Genomic DNA, 18384 nt, shown 5'->3' with positions numbered 1-18384 from the left:
GCGCGACACACCGTCTAATGATGGTGAACAAATGTGCCAAATGATTTTAAAATCTGACAATGAACGACAGAGTTATGGCCCGGACAAGCTTGTTCCGCCCGCCAGCCGACATTCGCCAATCTAATAACCAGTTTTTTTCGTCGAAAAACCTGATTAATGAACAAGCTGAAATTAGAAATCTGTATAAATTAAAAAGAAAGTTAGTTAAATTTGTGTTGATTTTATTCTTTTATAGATCCATATCCATCACACATTGACAGGGATGTTTTATTGCTGAATTGTTTGAAAAGGTTACATTTCAATACAAGGGACAAAACTAGAGATTATTTATTTAAAAAAAAGATTATCTCCCTTGGAAGAACACTCTTGTCACGAATGTGGATTTGACAATTACATCATTATACCACTTTAAAAAAACACATACAAAGTGCCTTATAGTATGTTTATATCATGTTCAAAAAATATTTCAACAAATGCTGTGCAGTATCTTTTTATTTTTTATATATGAAACAAAAGACATTGTGCATATAACAAACTGTTGTGAATGTACTGCATATGAAAGTATTTCCTGAGAGAATATTTTGTTGACTTAATGATGTGTTGACTGAAGGTCTTAATTAACTGTTGATTGAGCGAATGTTCATGTACGTATGAAGTGTGAAATGTATACAAAACTTGGGGATATATATTAATGGATTATGTACAACATATCAGGTTTCACTGATTAAAGAAAGAATTAAAAATACAGCATAACATGTACATAATTGAATAATGCACACCACAAATAAATTAAAACCTAATAATTTGACAGCATACATATAAATAAAAATTCATGTGTCATTAAAACAAAACCATTCAACTGGCTTTATTTTGAAAAGTAAAATTCTAGCATTTTACACATTTTCTATACAATGATAAAATCAATGAGCAGTTGATAGATACACCGGACATAGAGCAGTTTACATACAGTTGACATCAATAAGGAACATCTAGCAAATAAACACTAAGGATTCAAAAACTTTACTCAAAGAGAAGAAAATGTTAATGACCTTGACCTAGATCTCACCCACCTCATGGGAAATCCCTTGACCTAGATCTCACCCACCTCATGAATCCCTTGACCTAGATCTCACCAAACCCATGGGAAATCCCTTGACCTATATCTAACCCACCTCATGGGAAATCTATTGACCTAGATATCACCAACCCCATGGGAAATCGCTTGACCTAGATCTCACCCATCTCATGGGAAATCCCTTGACCTAGATCTAACCCATCTCATGGGAAATCCCTTGACCTAGATCTCACCCACCGCATGGGAAATCCCTTGACCTATATCTCACCCATCTCATGGGAAATCGCTTGACCTATTCTAACCCACCTCATGGGAAATCTATTGACCTACATCTCACCAAACCCATGGGAAATCCCTTGACCTAGATCTCACCCATCTCATGGGAAATCCCTTGACCTAGATCTCACCCATCTCATGGGAAATCCCTTGACCTAGATCTCACCCACCTCATGGAAAATCTCTTGACCTAGACCTTACCCATCCCATGTGAGTTCTTGATATAAATGTTAACTCCATGCAAGAAAGTCCAATGTCATTGATTACATATTCAAGACAGGTCCTCACCTATATTGGGTTACTGTTTATCAGCTCACAGAATAAAAAAATCTTTGTGTTAATGAAGTTTCAGAGACCATATCAGCCCATTATTGATGTAGTTATTATTAAAATAAACATTTCCACATGAATTGCTTTGAAGTGCCCTATAAAAAGCTTTAACATACAGACAGTTAATTTCACTGTTCCTGAGTGTACATGACAACTATGGTATCTATGTTGAGTTGTGTATCTTACTCCAGCCTCATTCTGATAAACACTGGGCTTAATGCATCCGTTAAGCGGTGTCCCAGATAAGCATGTGCAGTCTCACTGCAATCGCTAATTAGTGACTACACTTTCCATTTTTATGGATTTTTGCGTTTAAAGGAAGTCTCTTCTAAACATAAAACCCAGTCTAGGCGGAAAGTGTCTTCCGCACAGGCTAATCTGGGACGACAGTTTACGCTAATGAATTTAGCCCAGTTATCCCAGAAAGAAGCTCATTCAATGTTCAACTACAAGAGGAGATCGTTGTATGGCCAGACCCTGGTGAGAGGTCTCATAGTCCCTGAGAGATCAACAGATCTTCCATGTTCACTTCTTCTATCTTCAGAGTCTGAAATCATAACAAGCACCAAAATGGGTCTTATGCCATATGCAGCCACTGTAGCTCCAAGCCAGCCTGCGCATTTGCACAGTCTGTTCAGGAGCATCCCTGTCTGTTAATTAGACTACAAAACCTAGAACGAATTCATAGCAGATGGGGTAGCTCAAGACCAGACTGGCCGCATATGGCTAAGGACCTGTTGCCACACGTCTCGGCTTATTTGCAACTTGATATACACAGATGTCATACTTTATGACAACAGTCTCGTATCAAAAGCCCTAAAGTGTTCTGTACCTTTTCATTTGCCAGGTGCAGCAGACACACAAAGGCGATGGGTACGCTGAGGTTCTTGGCAGTCTGACCCATGACCTTGGAAGGGAGGTCGTCTAGAAGCTTCTGGAACGTGATCTGCCCCTTCATCTCCTTGACCTCTCCGCTGGGACCTGGGACTGGCTCAGAGGTCGTGGCAGAGTTGTTCACGTTACCGTCTGAGGATGAACCTGGTGGCTGCAATAGGTGGAATAGTATTAATGTACAGCCAGGATAACATGAACCAGGTTCTTGGAAAACTGTGCTGTATGCATGTGTGTAAAGTGTCGTTGCAGATGAGCCAATGAAGTGTGTGCTCAATTTTCACTTTAACTGTATTTCAGTTTGGAAGAGACTTCCTTTAACGCAAAATTCCATAAAATCGAAGTGTCATCCCTGAAAAGCCTTTGCAGTTTAATATTGGATGTCAATTTAAGCAGATGAATTAAGTCCAGTTTTCTCAAAACAAGATTTATATTCATATTAAAAAGTGGCTATTAATTAGTTTTTGTTTTTTGCTTTTTACATATATGCATGTATTTTCAATACATATTGAATAAATTTTTAACAAAAGTAGAATTATTAAAAGCACGTTGTTTTTTACAGGGCAATATATTCAACACATGTTCATGTTCCAAGTTAGTGTTCGGGTGTCATATGTATAGATATCGTTGCGGGAAATTAAAATGGTTTAAATTATGCCACAGAAAAATTAAAATGAGCATTTTGTATCTCGTCTAATCTATGTTGCCATACCACATCTAGCATTGAAATTTTGACTCTTGCTATAAGGCACATGGATTTTTTGTTTAACTTCATTTTTTTCAAAATAGTGTACAACATTTTTGTTGATTTTGAGTATTTATGTTTTATTTTAAAGGTATTGATTCCATCGTCATGTCTCCTCCCAAAATAGTGAACCCATATATTTAAAACAAAACATTAACCATAAATCCTATCTGACATCATAAGTAATTTCTCTGTAAGAAAGGTTACAGATTGCAGTTTCCTGGAATGATTTGTACATGATTCATAGTATTAAGTTAACTAAACAAAACTAAAAATCCACTGTTTACCTTAATAAATAATGTGCATTAAGTGTCAAAGATTAATCAGGGAAGAGACTTCCCAACTTAACCAGATTTTTCTACAAACAGACCTTATGTAAATAAAAAATATTATCAACGCAGAAATTGTCATCCCAGACCCTTTTTCCCAGAGCGAGGCTAATTTATTTTCAGCCTACCTGGTCAGTGCCCAAGGGCGCAGCCTTCATTAAATGCCACATGGAAGACTTAAGGCGTTTCACATCCAACTTCTTGGCAGTCTTGGCATAGTCTATATCAATCTTGGCAACCTGAAAAACATAAAGAAAAAATCAATGTGAAAAACAGTACTATTTTAACCATATTTTGAGATGTTAAAAATAATCGGGATCACAGACTGCAACAAAATCAACATGAGAGCTCAATAAGATAAATTAATGTATAAACTAACCACTTCAAAAGCCCTTTGAAAAAAAACAACAAGGTGATGGTGAAATTGATTTTAAGCCAGCGTAACTGAAAGTTGTTCCAATGACCTTAACATTGTGACCAAGTTTGATGTAAATCTTCAATCAGTAAAGGAGATATGAACCCGATAAAAAAAGGCTCACACTTTTTACATCGCAGTGTGACTTTTACCTTGAGCCAGCCTGACTGATACCAAGTATGACTTTAACTTTGAGCCAGCCTGACTGATACAAAGTATGACTTTGACCTTGAGCCAGCCTGAATGATACCAATTATGACTTTGACCTTTAGCCAGCCTGACTGATACCAAGTATAACTTTGACCTTGAGCTGGCCTGACTGATACCAAGTATGACTTTGACCTTGAGCCAGCCTGACTGATACCAAGTATGACTTTGACCTTGAGCCAGCCTGACTGATACCAAGTATAACTTTGACCTTGAGCTGGCCTGACTGATACCAAATATGACTTTGACCTTGAGCTAGCCTGACTGATACCAAGTATAACTTTGACCTTGAGCTGGCATGACTGATACAAACAAAAAACACTTGACCTTGAGCTGGCATGACTGATACCAAGTATGACTTTGAGCTAGTCTGACTGATACATTCCTTCTGGACATTGTCTCAGTTACCTTTACAGTGCAGCTAGTGTTATGAAAATCCTTCAATGGGTATAGGAGTTAGGAAGATATAATGGGGACACTAAAATAGAGGCACAAGCTTTTGACCTCTTTAAGTAAGACCTTGACCTTCAGCTAGCGTGACTGACTTGTGCGCATTCGACACTTTGTCTCGATGACCTAACTTTTTAGCTTAATTTCATTGCTACCGTTCAAAGGGCAGAGAATATACGCACCTTGTAGGGCTGAGCAAGCAGCTTGTCCCCTGTGAGAATGGTGGCGTCCCCAGGGTGGGGCTGTGTGAACACGTCCTGGGTCTGGGAGAACGGGTCCTGTGACGAGGACTCCTGGGTCAGGTCTGTTCCCGCAGCAACAAAGTTACCAAAGTCTATGTCCCCGCTGTCGTTGTCATCATCCACCTGATAAAGCAAATGACCTTAGTGATTGTTAATAAAAGATTTCATTGGTAAAGCTTTGACATAATAACACATATTTATAAAGAAGAAAAGTGTTATTTTGGTATTTTCATATATTTTTGCAACCCAACAAAACTGTCAACAATGTTGATATGATCCAATAAGTTTGAAAGAGTGTTGTTTTATAATGTAACATTTGAATCACCAGTATTGATTGTATACTACTTCATGGTGACAATGATGTTTATTAAGACTCTTGAAGAAATGTGTCAATATCAAATAATTGTTATTATTATTATAACTATTTATTTATGGACGAAACATTAGGTTCGACTTATTTCAAGCAACAACCCAGTGAAACTGCTGACATTCCACACTTGTAGCAATTATATATATTATGGCTACTAAACATCATATTGCATACTAATTTTGAAAGAAAAACCAATATGTTCAACATGTTTAACCATTTTATATTTTCAAAATGATTTAAGAGATCTTTCAAACAAGATGCTGGCCCTATCAAGAGCAATCAAATAAACAGAATAGTTAAGCTCATCATTGTCAACATATAATAATATATATATATATACACACATAATAACAGCATGTGTTTGAAGAAAATACAAAACATACATCATTTTGAAGATAGATCAATCGACATAATCAAGAAATAAACATTTTGTACGTGTTAATGCTACCTGGATGGGGTTTATACATAGCAACCACATAATGTCAAACGCAGTTTAATCATTGAAACAATTATTATATTATCCTGTACGTAATTTCTTTAGCGAAAAATGATATTATTTATTTCAAACTATATATAAAAGATATGATCTTTTTATTGATTCAAAACTTGAAGTTATTTTCTAAATAGGGAATTACATTAATGTGAAATCACATTACATGACCGCGTCTTTAGAGCAGTAGTTATCCCTGTTGTTGAAATTCATAGCCATAGTTCATGTGTAACTAAGTTATATAAGCCTTGTTATGGGGAAACTGGGCTTAATACAAGTGCGTTAAGTGTCATCCAAAACTAGTTTTTCTTTAAAAGAGGTTTCTTCTAAACAAAAGTCCAGTGTAGGGGGAAAGTGTCGTCCCCTATTTGCCTATGCAGACTGCACAGGCTAATCTGGGAAAATACTTTACGCACATGCATTAAGCCCAGTTTAAAAACCCATCCCATTACCTCGTCGTTGGGGCAGTAGTTCTCCCTGTCATTAATGTTCTCATAGTCGTAGTTGTCTATGGCGTCATCCACGTCAGCACTAGACTTCTGACGACGGATCTGTGAAACACATATGGTGCAACAATAGATCTAGCACTTAACTTGTGTGGGACAAGAGTGTATTTCGAAGGTCCTGAGGCTGCATCATGTGAGGACCTGGAGTGTGTCCCAACATAAGCACTTTATTATTTGACTCACAAAAGTTGGGTTGAATTTTGAATGATAGCTGTAATTCTAGCTGTTTGTTTTTAATGGAAAAGTATTTTTAACCTTGGTTTGGTCTTGTGGAACATGACATGTATGATGCTAGTAAAACATGTTTAAGATGCCCTATCTTAAACATGTTTTACTAGCATGTCCCTGTGTTGTTGACCTTGGATCACTTCATCTCAAAATCAATACTGGTCCTCCTTCCCATAAGCCTAACAAGCATACTAATTAATTGGTTCCTAAGTATAAAAATTCTATAGATATTGTGTGAAAATGTTAAAAGCCCCCCCAGACCTTGACCTCTGAAGATTAACATCAATATAGACAGGCTATTTTCTTTACATCAGTAAAACAAGCATTTATATTTGGACAATTCTAGGTCAAAGCTTTCTTATAATATCAAACAGAAACAAGAGGGCCATGATGGCCCTGAATCGCTCACCTGAATAACCAAATACAATCCCAACCCAGATTTCATCAAGATAAACATTCTGACCAAATTTCATAAAGATTGGATGAAAACTGTGACCTCTATTGTCTACACGAGGTTTTTCTATTATTTGACCTAGTGACCTAGTTTTTGACCCCAGGTGACCCAAATACAATCCCAACCCAGATTTCATCAAGATAAACATTCTGATTAAATTTTATAAAGATTGGATGAAAACTGTGACCTCTATTGTCTATACAAGGTTTTTCTATTATTTGACCTAGTGACCTAGTTTTTGACCCCTAATGACCCAAATACAATCCCAACCAAGATTTCATCAAGATAAACATTCTGACCAAATTTCATAAAGATTGGATGAAAACTGTGACCTCTTCTGTCTACACAAATTGTTGACAGTTTTTCTATTATTTGACCTAGTGACCTAGTTTTGATCTCAGATGACCCAAATACAATCCCAACCAAGATTTCATCAAGCAGGGTCTTCCCCAGGCCATTTAAGCGCCCCTTGCCGGGTCGCTTGAATTTCGAAATCAGAGTCCCCGGGGCGCTTGAAATTTTCCGATCAGTGATTCTTCAGTAAGAGAAAGTGGAGATTGTCCAAAAAAATCAAGGTTTCCCTATCAGTTGTATCAATATTCCCTGTTTTAAAAGAGCACTCGGTACCTACTTTCACATGTGATCGCCATAAACACCACATGGGGTAATGGATAATCCACTGATAAGAGAATAGCATGACGCGCGTATCGATTATTCTAGCAATATTACACGGTCATTTAAATGCTGACAAGGATGTATCTGGTAACTTTCCAGTCGTCAAACTGTGAAGTTCATCGTCCAATAGGTTACGCGAATGCTTATGAGGGCGGGGTTAACTATCGACCATTATTTTTGATTGACGTCGGGCATGAAGTAAGAGTTTATCGCAGCTTGATTAGCAAGAAGTTGTACCATTTGAGTAATATAAAATCGGTAATTAGTACAGTACAGAACATTAAAGACGGTTTCGGGCATCATCATCACACCTTTTTACTGTAAACAAGTGTTACATATGACTCATAAATAATACGAGAAATTAATTTCAAGTGGTAAACAATTAATTATTATAGCGAGTAAGTTGTGCAAATGACTCCCGGGTACAATTATGTGATAACAATTTATTTAATTCCAGTACATGTATATTTCATTTATGTCCATTTATAGAACTGATTCACCTCGTATTTCTGACATTTATTCGACACGTAATGCGCTTTAACAAATTTTCGTTGAATTAATTACGCACACTTGTAAATGTTTCGTCCGATAATCGATAGTTAGAAGACTGATGATGGCAACCGGCCGTGATCCTCGTGAACAACGTGAATTTCATGCATAATTCCGTCAAAACATTTATTCCATTCGTAAAGTGTTTAAACAAATTATCGTTGAATTTATAACGCAACGGTTAATATTTGTTGAAATCTCAAATGGGAATAATTAAATTTGTAATCCCAAACCCATTCCCGTAAGTCGATGTTAACGCGTTTTAAATCCGAAACGCACTTCCGAATGTAAATGTTACCGCAAGGTTAAATATTTTTACTTCAAATTAGCAGTGCAAATTTATTTTGTGTCGAATCTTTTTCTCAATTAAAAAGAGCGTGAAAATTATGTAGCATGTGCAACGTCGCGTCTATTGCATACAAATGGCGTGTATTGAGCGTTTTAACAAGCACACACACAACAGGTCAGGGGATTGACGCATATTCAGAGGCAATATTTCATCAAATCTATAAATAGTCACTTAAAAAATGGCAAGGTTTGTGTTAAAGAAATAACTGAAAGCTTTTATCGTAAATATTTACCAGAAAGAGATTGATAAAAACGTAATAAACGGGATTATCGGGTAATAAATAGAAACTTGAAAAATAGTAAGTATACAGTAATAGAGTCGGGTTGAAACGGATGTATTGGGGAATCGTTCGAGTTGGGATTTTACTATATGTGCGGAAAAGTTTTAAAACAATTAAACAATATAACAAAAATATATTTTTAAATGACTGGGGGATTTTTTTGAAGAGTCATGGCGCACCAAATGACGTCTTTTGACGCTGTTTTTCTTTGAGTTATAACGCACCACAGAACGTGAATTGACACGTTAAATTAAAAAAAAATCTATGTCGGAAGGGGACATCCCTCCCCAACCCACCCCCGATCGGCCCCGGGGCGCCTGAACAAATTCCTGGGGAAGGCACTGATCAAGATAAACATTCTGACCAAATTTCATAAAGATTGGATGAAAACTGCGACCTCTATTGTCTACACAAGGTTTTTCTATTATTTGACCTAGTTTTTGACCTAGTGACCTAGTTTTTGACCCCATATGACCCAAATACAATCCCAACCCAGATTTCATCAAGATAAACATTCTGACCAAATTTCATAAAGATTGGATGAAAACTGTGACCTCTACTGTCTACACAAGGTTTTTCTATTATTTGACATAGTTTTTGACCTAGTGACCTAGTTTTTGACCCAGATGACCCAAATACAATCCCAACCCAGATTTCATCAAGATAAACATTCTGACCAAATTTCAAAAAGATATGATAAAAACTGTGATCTCTACTGTCGACACAAGGTTTTTCTATTATTTGACCTAGTTTTTGACCTAGTGACCTAGTTTTTGACCTCAGATGACCCAAATACAATCCCAACCCAGATTTAATCAAAATAAACATTCTGACCATATTTCATAAAGATTGGATGAAAACTGCGACCTCTATTGTCTACACAAGGTTTTTTTCTATTATTTGACCTAGTTTTTGACCCCAGATGACCCAAATACAATCCCAACCCAGGTTTCATCAATATAAACATTCTGACCAAATTTCATAAAGATTGGATGAAATCTGTGACCTCTACTGTCTACACAAACAAATTGCTGACAGACACACGCACGCACGCACACACGCACATACGGACGCCGGACATCACACGGTCACATAAGCTCAGCATGTCACTTCGTGACAAGTGAGCTAAAAAGGTCTATAGAAAACAGGTAGCGTGTAATCCGTGCACGCCGGTCAGGAGCTACCCTAACCTCTTATGACCTAGGAAATCTTCCATGACTTTGAATCGGACATTAGCTCCTGACCAGACTGCGCCATTAAACAGGCTGGTCTGGAGTTACACGAGCCGCAAATTGCACAAAACCCATTTTTGCATGACTTTGCTAAAAAATGTACAGAGCTGACTGCTGACTTGAGCATTAAGAGCCTGAAGAAGTGGTCAGCAACAATAACCCACATCATGCAAAAATGGGTCTTATGCCATAAGGGGCCAGCGTAGATCCATACCAGTTGCACAATAGTGCAGTCTGGTCAGGAGCAACACCTTTTGCCAAAGTCATGCATGGTTTTGTAGTTTACTAAGCAGAATGCAAAACTTCTGACTAGACTGCGCAGATTCGACATGACTCAATAAATGTAGATAACTGACTGCTTACCATGCGCTGCTTGAGCATAAAGAGCCTGAAGAACTGGTCGGCGTCATAGTGATGGTCCTTGGGCAGCGTTGTCTGGTCCTTGCTGTATTTCTTTAACGTGTTGTGCGTCAATGCAATGAACTTTGAAGTCTTCGCTTTAGCCTCAAAGTCTATTTCTTCGTCAAAGTCTATTCGGAACACGGCTTTTTTGCCTTTTGTTTTGTCCTTTTTCGAAAGAACCATAGATTTCCAGGAGTCTGCAGTAGGAAGAAAAAGTTTGGAAAATAGAAAGATGCCCAGCCCTCCAGTAAATTCGCAATAAATTTTCAATAAGGACCATAAGGCAGTCTCTGTGAAAGTACCAAAACCTTAACTAGCCACAAGGGCTGGTAACTAACACTGGCCAAAATACCAATTTACTGGGCAGTGACTAGGAAATAAGTACTCAATAGTTTATCTGCAATACAGGCCTGTATACTGGAAATAAGCCTTGCTCTGGAAAAATGGGGCTTAACCCTTTATCACTTAGATACGTATTTGTTCGCATTTGTAGTCCCTTAGAAAGTTACATTAAATTGAAGACCTTTCTTCCTAGATTAAAATTTTAAAGGCGCTATTTCCAACCCTTTTACCCAATGAGCAGGGAACAGCATAAAACCTTAACAGACTGCGAGTTTCTCGCATGCTGTTCTTGTTTTATGCTGTTTGCACATAGCCTTTTTCACTTTGCTTTTTATGGAGGAATGGGTTAATGCATTTGCGTAAAGTGAAGTCTCAGGTTATGGCTTATCAAGGATAACATGGTATTTTTTGTTTAAAGAATATCTCTTAGTGAAAATCCAATAAAGGTGGAAAGTGTTATCCCTGTTTAGCCTGCGTGGACTGGACAGGAAAATCTTGGACAACACTTTATGCACCTGCTTTAAGCCCTGTTTCCAAAACTGAATCTCAAATATTGCATAACCCTTGTGCAGTTTTGCTGACTTTTGGACTTAAGCAGAGACTGGTGAGGTCTTACATTAGAGACATGGCCTGCCTCTCCACTGATTATACCACCCTTCCCCGCCCCGGATCTCACTTTTAGAGGGATGCCCGGCCCTCCAGTGATTATACTCCCCCCTCCCCTGCCCAGGATCTCACCTTTAGAGAGACACTCAGCTCACAACTGATTAAACCCCCCTCCCCTGCCCCAAGATCTCACCTTTAGAGAGATGCCCAGCCCTCCAGTGAGCAGGTCCAGCCCAGGACCTCAGCAGTGCCTTGTTGAAGTAGGAGTAGTCCGAGGGCTCTGTTGTCAACACCTGCATCAGGGTGCCTGTAGTGCCATGCCTAAGCAGCGAGTTAAAAAAAAGCATGGTTAATATTTGCGTATACTTGATCCTCACTCTGGGAAAACAGGACTTAACGCATGTGCATAAAGTTTTGTTCCAGATTAGCCTGTGCTTTCTGCACAGGTTAATCAGGGATGACACTTCATGCTTTCTAATATATTTATAAACAACAATCTAGTCTAGGCGGGGATTGTGTTCCCTGATCAACCTATGCGGACTGCACAGGCTAATCTGGGACTACAATTTACACATACGCATTAATCCTCTTGTTTCCCAGAGAGAAGCTCATTTGTTTGATAATCTTGATTTTGTGCTACATTCATTTTGCTTTTCCGAGGTAAGCTGGTTTTCTTGTTAAAATCCTGATGCTAGTAATTGACCATTGGACTACACATGTACTTCAATCAGTAAGGGGTCAATAGGTGAAGAAATAATGTCAACAAAACACAAGTTATATTTCCCCGCTGGAATTTGATCCCATAGTCCTTGTATTTGTGGTCCATCCCTCTACCAACTGAGCTAGGCCGGGCAACATGTCCGATATTAGAAACAAAGAAACGTGAGCAGGCAAATATTAAAAGATATCAACACATTTCTTTACCAAAACAATTGAAAAGAAACATATTGACATTTCACTCTCCACATCGGAGTGTACGGATGCAGCGACATATCTGGAGCATTACCGTTCAGATGTCTTAAAGGCCATTTTCCCACAATGTGGCTCATATATAAGTAAGTTTCTTACGTCATATCTTGCAGCACTGACTGCACCAGCTTGGCCGCCTTGCCATCCCCTATGCAGTTCTCCGGACCAGTGTCGTCATCTAGATTGGTATCAGCCACATCTGGGGGAGGCAACATGGAAAACATCAAGTACATCTAAATGAACAATTAGGAAGTTCAATAATAAGGTAACATTTAATTTGCGATATTTTATTCACGGAGATATGTAACAGCCAGATCTATTGGTAATTTAGTTCACATAAGTAACAAAAATTCTATTGGTTATTTATTATAACATTTAAAAAACAGATATGTAAGATCCAGTTCAATAGGTAATAAATTCAAAGTTATGTAATAGCCAGTTCTATGGGTCATTTTACTCCGAGTTCTCTAATGGCCATTTCTTTGCGTTATTTAATTTACAATTACAAAGTATGTAAAAGCCGTTTCTATTGGTCATTCAATTCACAGTTATGTAATAACCATTTCTAATGGTCATTTGATTCACAGTTATGTAATAGCCATTTCTATTGGTCATTCAATTCACAGTTATGTAATAACCTTTTCTAATGGTCATTCGATTCAGAGTTATGTAATAGCCATTTCTATTGGTCATTCAATTCACTGAAATGTTATAGCCATTTCTATTGGTCATTCAATTCACAGTTATGTAATAACCATTTTTATTGGTCATTCAATTCACTAATGAATAACGCTCAGCTCTATTGATCATTAAATACACAGATATGTATAAAACCAGTTCCATCAATTTTAATTTACAGATTATTAACAACAGGCTCTATAGCCCGGATCATGATCTATAAGTCAAACCAATTGATGCTATTCTCAGACTTAAGACTCATAATGGTTCGGTCAATACGGCCCTGGTACCTACCCTCGACATCATCAGGGTACCCCTCGCCGGCGCCCATCATGGACATGTTATCATCCAAGTCCTCTGGTATAGGCTCCAGGTCAGCATCCATGTCAAACCTGTGACCTTCCTGGGACTGGCTCAGCCCGGGCAGTGAACTCTGAAAGGGCAAGACATGAGTTGTGCTTAATGTATGTGTGTCAAGTGTTTTCCCAGAGTCCATGTCCAACCTTAGACCCTCCGCTTAGTCCTGGCAGAGAGCTCTGAACAGGTCATAAATACAGGGGTAAACACACTGTTACATGCTCCTTGCTATGTACGTTATAATCAGTGGTCTGTATTTTAAGACAATGCTGTCGACCAACTATTTGAGACTTGTTCTGGGAAAACTGGGCTTAATGCAAATAAATAAAGTGTCGTTCCAGATTAGCCTGTTTAGTCCACGCAGGCTAATCAGGGAAGACACTTCCGCTTAAAGGTTTTTCCATAAAAACAAAGTTCCAACTGAGCAAAAACCAGTTCAAGCCCAAAGTGTCATCCCTGATTCTCTAAGGCCAATTAATGCTCCCTGCATTTAGCCAGTTTTCCAAGAACAAAGCTCAAATGACTTCTCTTTAGTGCCAGAAAATGCCATCTACCAAGGCTTATGTTTAAATTCTGCCAAATTAGCAACTGGCTACATACTTGAATACCTGCTTATTAAAGTATTAATATCTACAATTTTTTTATTAATTGACACCCATTAAAAATATAAGGAAAACCAAAGGTATTTTCATTTTGTAAGAAGTATAGGAAAAACCACATTTTTGGGACAAGGTGTGAAAGCAAGCTTACAGAAACTGGCTTTCAATGTATGCTATGTAAATCACAGTTAACCTACTCACACTTCGGTAAGGTAAGCTGGTCAACCAATACCAAGTGCGAAGTGCACATGCGTATTCCATTACCTGACAACTGATTTCTAGCTATTTGTTTCAGTTACCTGACAACTGATAGATCATTTCTAGCTATGTGTTCCTTCTTGAATTAGAGGTAGAATGGCTACAGAAACTATTGTACAAATGTTCCCCACACAATTCATGTGGCCTTGCCTGGAACTCAATTGGAAGGTAGAAGAATGGCTACAGAAACTATTGTACGAATGTTCCCCACACAATTAATGTGGCCTGCCTGGAACTCAATTGGAAGGTAGAAGAATGGCTACAGAAACTATTGTACGAATGTTCCCCACACAATTAATGTGGCCTTGCCTGGAACTCAATTGGAAGGTAGAAGAATGGCTACAGAAACTATTGTACGAATGTTCCCCACACAATTAATGTGGCCTGCCTGGAACTCAATTGGAAGGTAGAAGAATGGCTACAGAAACTATTGTACAAATGTTCCCCACACAATTAATGTGGCCTGCCTGGAACTCAATTAGAAGGTAGAAGAATGGCTACAGAAACTATTGTACGAATGTTCCCTACACAATTAATGTGGCATGCCTGGAACAAAATTAGAAGGTAGAAGAATGGCTACAGAAACTATTGTACGAATGTTCCCCACACAATTAATGTGGCCTGCCTGGAACTCAATTAGAAGGTAGAAGAATGGCTACAGAAACTATTGTACGAATGTTCCCCACACAATTCATGTGGCCTTGCCTGGAACTCAATTGGAAGGTAGAAGAATGGCTACAGAAACTATTGTACGAACGTTCCCCACACAATTAATGTGGCCTTGCCTGGAACTCAATTGGAAGGTAGAAGAATAGCTACAGAAACTATTGTCGGAACGTTCCCCACACAATTAATAAGGCCTTGCCTGGAACTGAATTGGAATAATTGGATTAGTACTCTACCACACAAGCAAAAATTTGCAGCCAAATTGCAGGACGTTTTTAATAACATCGATACAAGATACATTTATGAGCTGTGTCATGCAAACATGGGTCTTATGCCATATGAAGCCAGTGCAACTCTAGACCAGAATGCATTTGCACAGTCTGGTCAGTAGCTACTCTTGTCTGCAATGCAGCATAAAACCTTGAATGTTTTAATAGCCGTCAGGGCATTCCCGAAGACTGCTCTGGAGCTATGCTGGCAGCACATGGCGTATGACTCATTTTTTCACGACACGGGTCCAATATTACACACATAAGTGATGACTACAATACAAAGATCTTGATATTCATACCTGTTCAGTAGAGTCCCAGTTTGTAAACCTGTAGGTGGAAAACGCTGGACACACTTGCAAGTTGGAGACGCCCTCTGAACTGAATATATCTGTGAATAATAGAATGATACATTAATATTTGTTTAAGAAGGAGACACCTGTGTGTTATTTTCGTCGTGGTGGGCCAATACAGGCTCGTGGTGCACTATAGGCATATAATAAAACCTAGAAAAAAACACAAACAAAGAAATCATTTCCATGTTTTTGTAAGTTTTTAACACTATTCTTTTTCATTTTCTTCAAAAAAGAACGATCAAAAGCTTTCCTGCATTAATGACTTCTTTTTTATTTTCTATGTAACCTAACGAGCGCATGCTTCCACTCTATTTGTTGTTAACACACTTTTAAACTGTGATACATCCACATACTCAGACTGTTCCTCCAACCTAGATGTGTCAAAATCTTCCGTGGGAGCTATCAGGAACCAGCCTTAATGCATGAGTGTAAATTTTCATCCAAGATTAGCCTGTGCAGTCTGCAAAAGTTTATCAGGGATGACACTTTCCACCTAAACTGGTCTTTTGACTACACCAGGCTCCCTCTACATGAAAAATTCAATAAAAGCAGAAAGTGTTGTCACAGGGTTGCACAGGCTAATCAGGGACGACACTTTACGTGCATGGACTCACTTTTAAACTGTGATACGTCCACATTCTCGCTGCGTTCTTCCAGCCGTGAAGTGTCAAGGTCCTCTACGGGAGCTATCAGGGTGGTGGAGTCAAGAACAAGGCGCTGGGTGTTGTCAAACGTTCGCAGGTTGGACAGCAACAACCCGCTACTGCCCCCCTCGTCAAACGCGGCCGACATCACTTGAAATAGCGGGTCAACCTGCAAAGGGGGCGAGAATATTGAGGGACAACTGCTTCAATTTGATAAAGTTTGTACTCCATGCGTGGCAAACTGGCAAAATCTTCATCAATTAAAAATTTTCAATAATTTTTTATTTGTGCATTATACATTTGAACTGATATTGAACGCATAATTACATCATTTATGTAGCAAATTTATGAAACTGACATTTATCTGACAGTTTAAGGAGACACGTTGATGATCAGGGTTTTTTTCCCACTTTTTGGGAAGATAGCCCATGGCTTTGGAATTGGGAATTTTATCAGCAATTTCATGAAATTGGGAAAATTAATTCATTAGCCTTTTTTTTTCCACACGAAAAGTCCACTAATTAGGGAAATACTAAATTTGATATAACACTTTATAATCATTAAAATTAAAAGAACAAAATCATAAAATACTTTGTTATATGTAATTGAATTAAAATTGAGATAAAATACGCAAAAGACACTTCTTTCTAAAAAAAATAAAATTTTTTTTTTTTTTTTGGAAATTGGGAATTTTTTGCCACATTTTGGGAAAAAAGTATACTTTTTGGGATTGGGAACATAGCCGAATTTCGGTTATAAAATCGGGCCAAAAAACCCCTGATGATAGCTCATCAGAAAATTGGCTTAACTGTAATTTGCCGAAATTCATTCACATTCCAAATCTCAAAGGGTAGATGTTTTCAAGTGACTGCCTAAAATTCACTAAAATTCCCAATAGTAGGTTTCTAAAAAAAATATGAAACAAAAACCATAAAAAACTTTAAGCTCCTTTCCTATCAAGCTCTACAATTGAATATCAGTAAATAGAATATTAAAAACATTTTTATTCTCAATTTTAAAGTCTTTATTATCAAAAATCAAACACCAATTCTCCAAATTTTAGTCACACAAGCACATTTTTTCCCAATGCTAAGGGCCTGCCCACATTCCCAAAATTATGAAATAATTACTAAAAAGTGTCAAGTGTTTAGAATGTCAAGATATTAATCACACCAATACCTCAAATTCCAGATCAAATTTTTTCACGTTGAGGTTCTTGATGTTCGTCTCCACAGTCTTGCTCTTTCTGGCCTGCAATCAAGGACACTAGTGATTGTACCCCAAACTTATATAACCCTTTACCACATAGATACGTATTTAACCCTTTACTTCTTATATACATATTAAACCCTTTACCACTAAGATATGTACTTAACCCTTTACCACTTAGATATGTATTTAACCCTTTACCACTTAGATACTTATTTAACCCTTTACCACTTAAATATGTATTTAACCCTTTACCAATTAGATGTGTATTTAACCCTTTACCACTTAAATACATATTTTGATGCATTTGTAGTCCCTTAGAAAGTTAAATTTATTTAAAGACCTTTCTTACTAGATTCAAATTTCAAAGGCTTTATTTCCAACCCTTAGATACAGATGATTAGCAAACAGCATAAAACCTGAACAGACTGTGAGTTTACTCCCAGGCTGTTCTGGTTTTATGCTGTTTGAACATAGTCATTTTCATTTTGCTTCAGAGTGGGAAAGGGATAAGAGAGATGGTCTGAGAAAGGGCATAATGAATGTATGTAAAGTGTCGTCTCAGATTAGCCTGTGCAGTCTGCACAGGCTAATAAGGGATGACACCTTGGGCTTCTATTGAATTTTTCGCTTAATGAAAGTTCGCAATAAAAATAGTGTATAAGGATGAGATATTGGTTACAAACCTTGAATTTAAGTATTAACAGTTTACAAAACCATTCAGTTTCAAACAAAATAACACATTTCAAAGAAGTGATACTACTGAAATAATTATGTTGAATTGTATCAAGAACATTGCTTCTTCTATTTAAAAATCACAAAATTCTGCCTAAACAATATCTGTTACCATGATTACCATGATTCATTTTAAAGGCTCTTAGAAAATTAAAATAATCCTGAGAAAACCTGAAGCCACAAGTAACTAAGACAACAAGT

The 18384-nt window shown here is 37.7% G+C and overlaps 1 protein-coding gene across 12 annotated transcripts in view; it reads right to left on the bottom strand.

Moving 5' to 3' along the window:
- Positions 1-204: 204 nt before the first annotated feature.
- Positions 205-18384, bottom strand: part of LOC127842324 (condensin complex subunit 2-like) — a 29667-nt gene continuing 11487 nt past the window's right edge. For 3 of the 12 annotated variants that reach the window (XM_052371763.1, XM_052371762.1, XM_052371764.1), the window contains exons 8-19: positions 17419-17490; positions 16210-16408; positions 15542-15630; positions 13385-13523; positions 12512-12611; positions 11637-11764; positions 10457-10692; positions 6273-6371; positions 4901-5083; positions 3775-3885; positions 2514-2726; positions 205-2228 (exon numbers count right to left, since the gene is read on the bottom strand). In XM_052371763.1, the coding sequence (XP_052227723.1) occupies positions 2172-2228; positions 2514-2726; positions 3775-3885; positions 4901-5083; positions 6273-6371; positions 10457-10692; positions 11637-11764; positions 12512-12611; positions 13385-13523; positions 15542-15630; positions 16210-16408; positions 17419-17490 (1626 nt within the window). In that variant the 3' untranslated portion in view covers positions 205-2171. The remainder of the gene's footprint in view (positions 2229-2513; positions 2727-3774; positions 3886-4900; positions 5084-6272; positions 6372-10456; positions 10693-11636; positions 11765-12511; positions 12612-13384; positions 13524-15541; positions 15631-16209; positions 16409-17418; positions 17491-18384) is intronic. The other 9 variants (XR_008031544.1, XR_008031547.1, XR_008031548.1 and 6 more) reach the window with 9 other exon arrangements.

Source organism: Dreissena polymorpha, chromosome 8 (assembly GCF_020536995.1).
Source record: "Dreissena polymorpha isolate Duluth1 chromosome 8, UMN_Dpol_1.0, whole genome shotgun sequence".
NCBI lineage: Eukaryota > Metazoa > Mollusca > Bivalvia > Myida > Dreissenidae > Dreissena > Dreissena polymorpha.
This window is presented reverse-complemented; position numbering and strand designations above follow the sequence as displayed.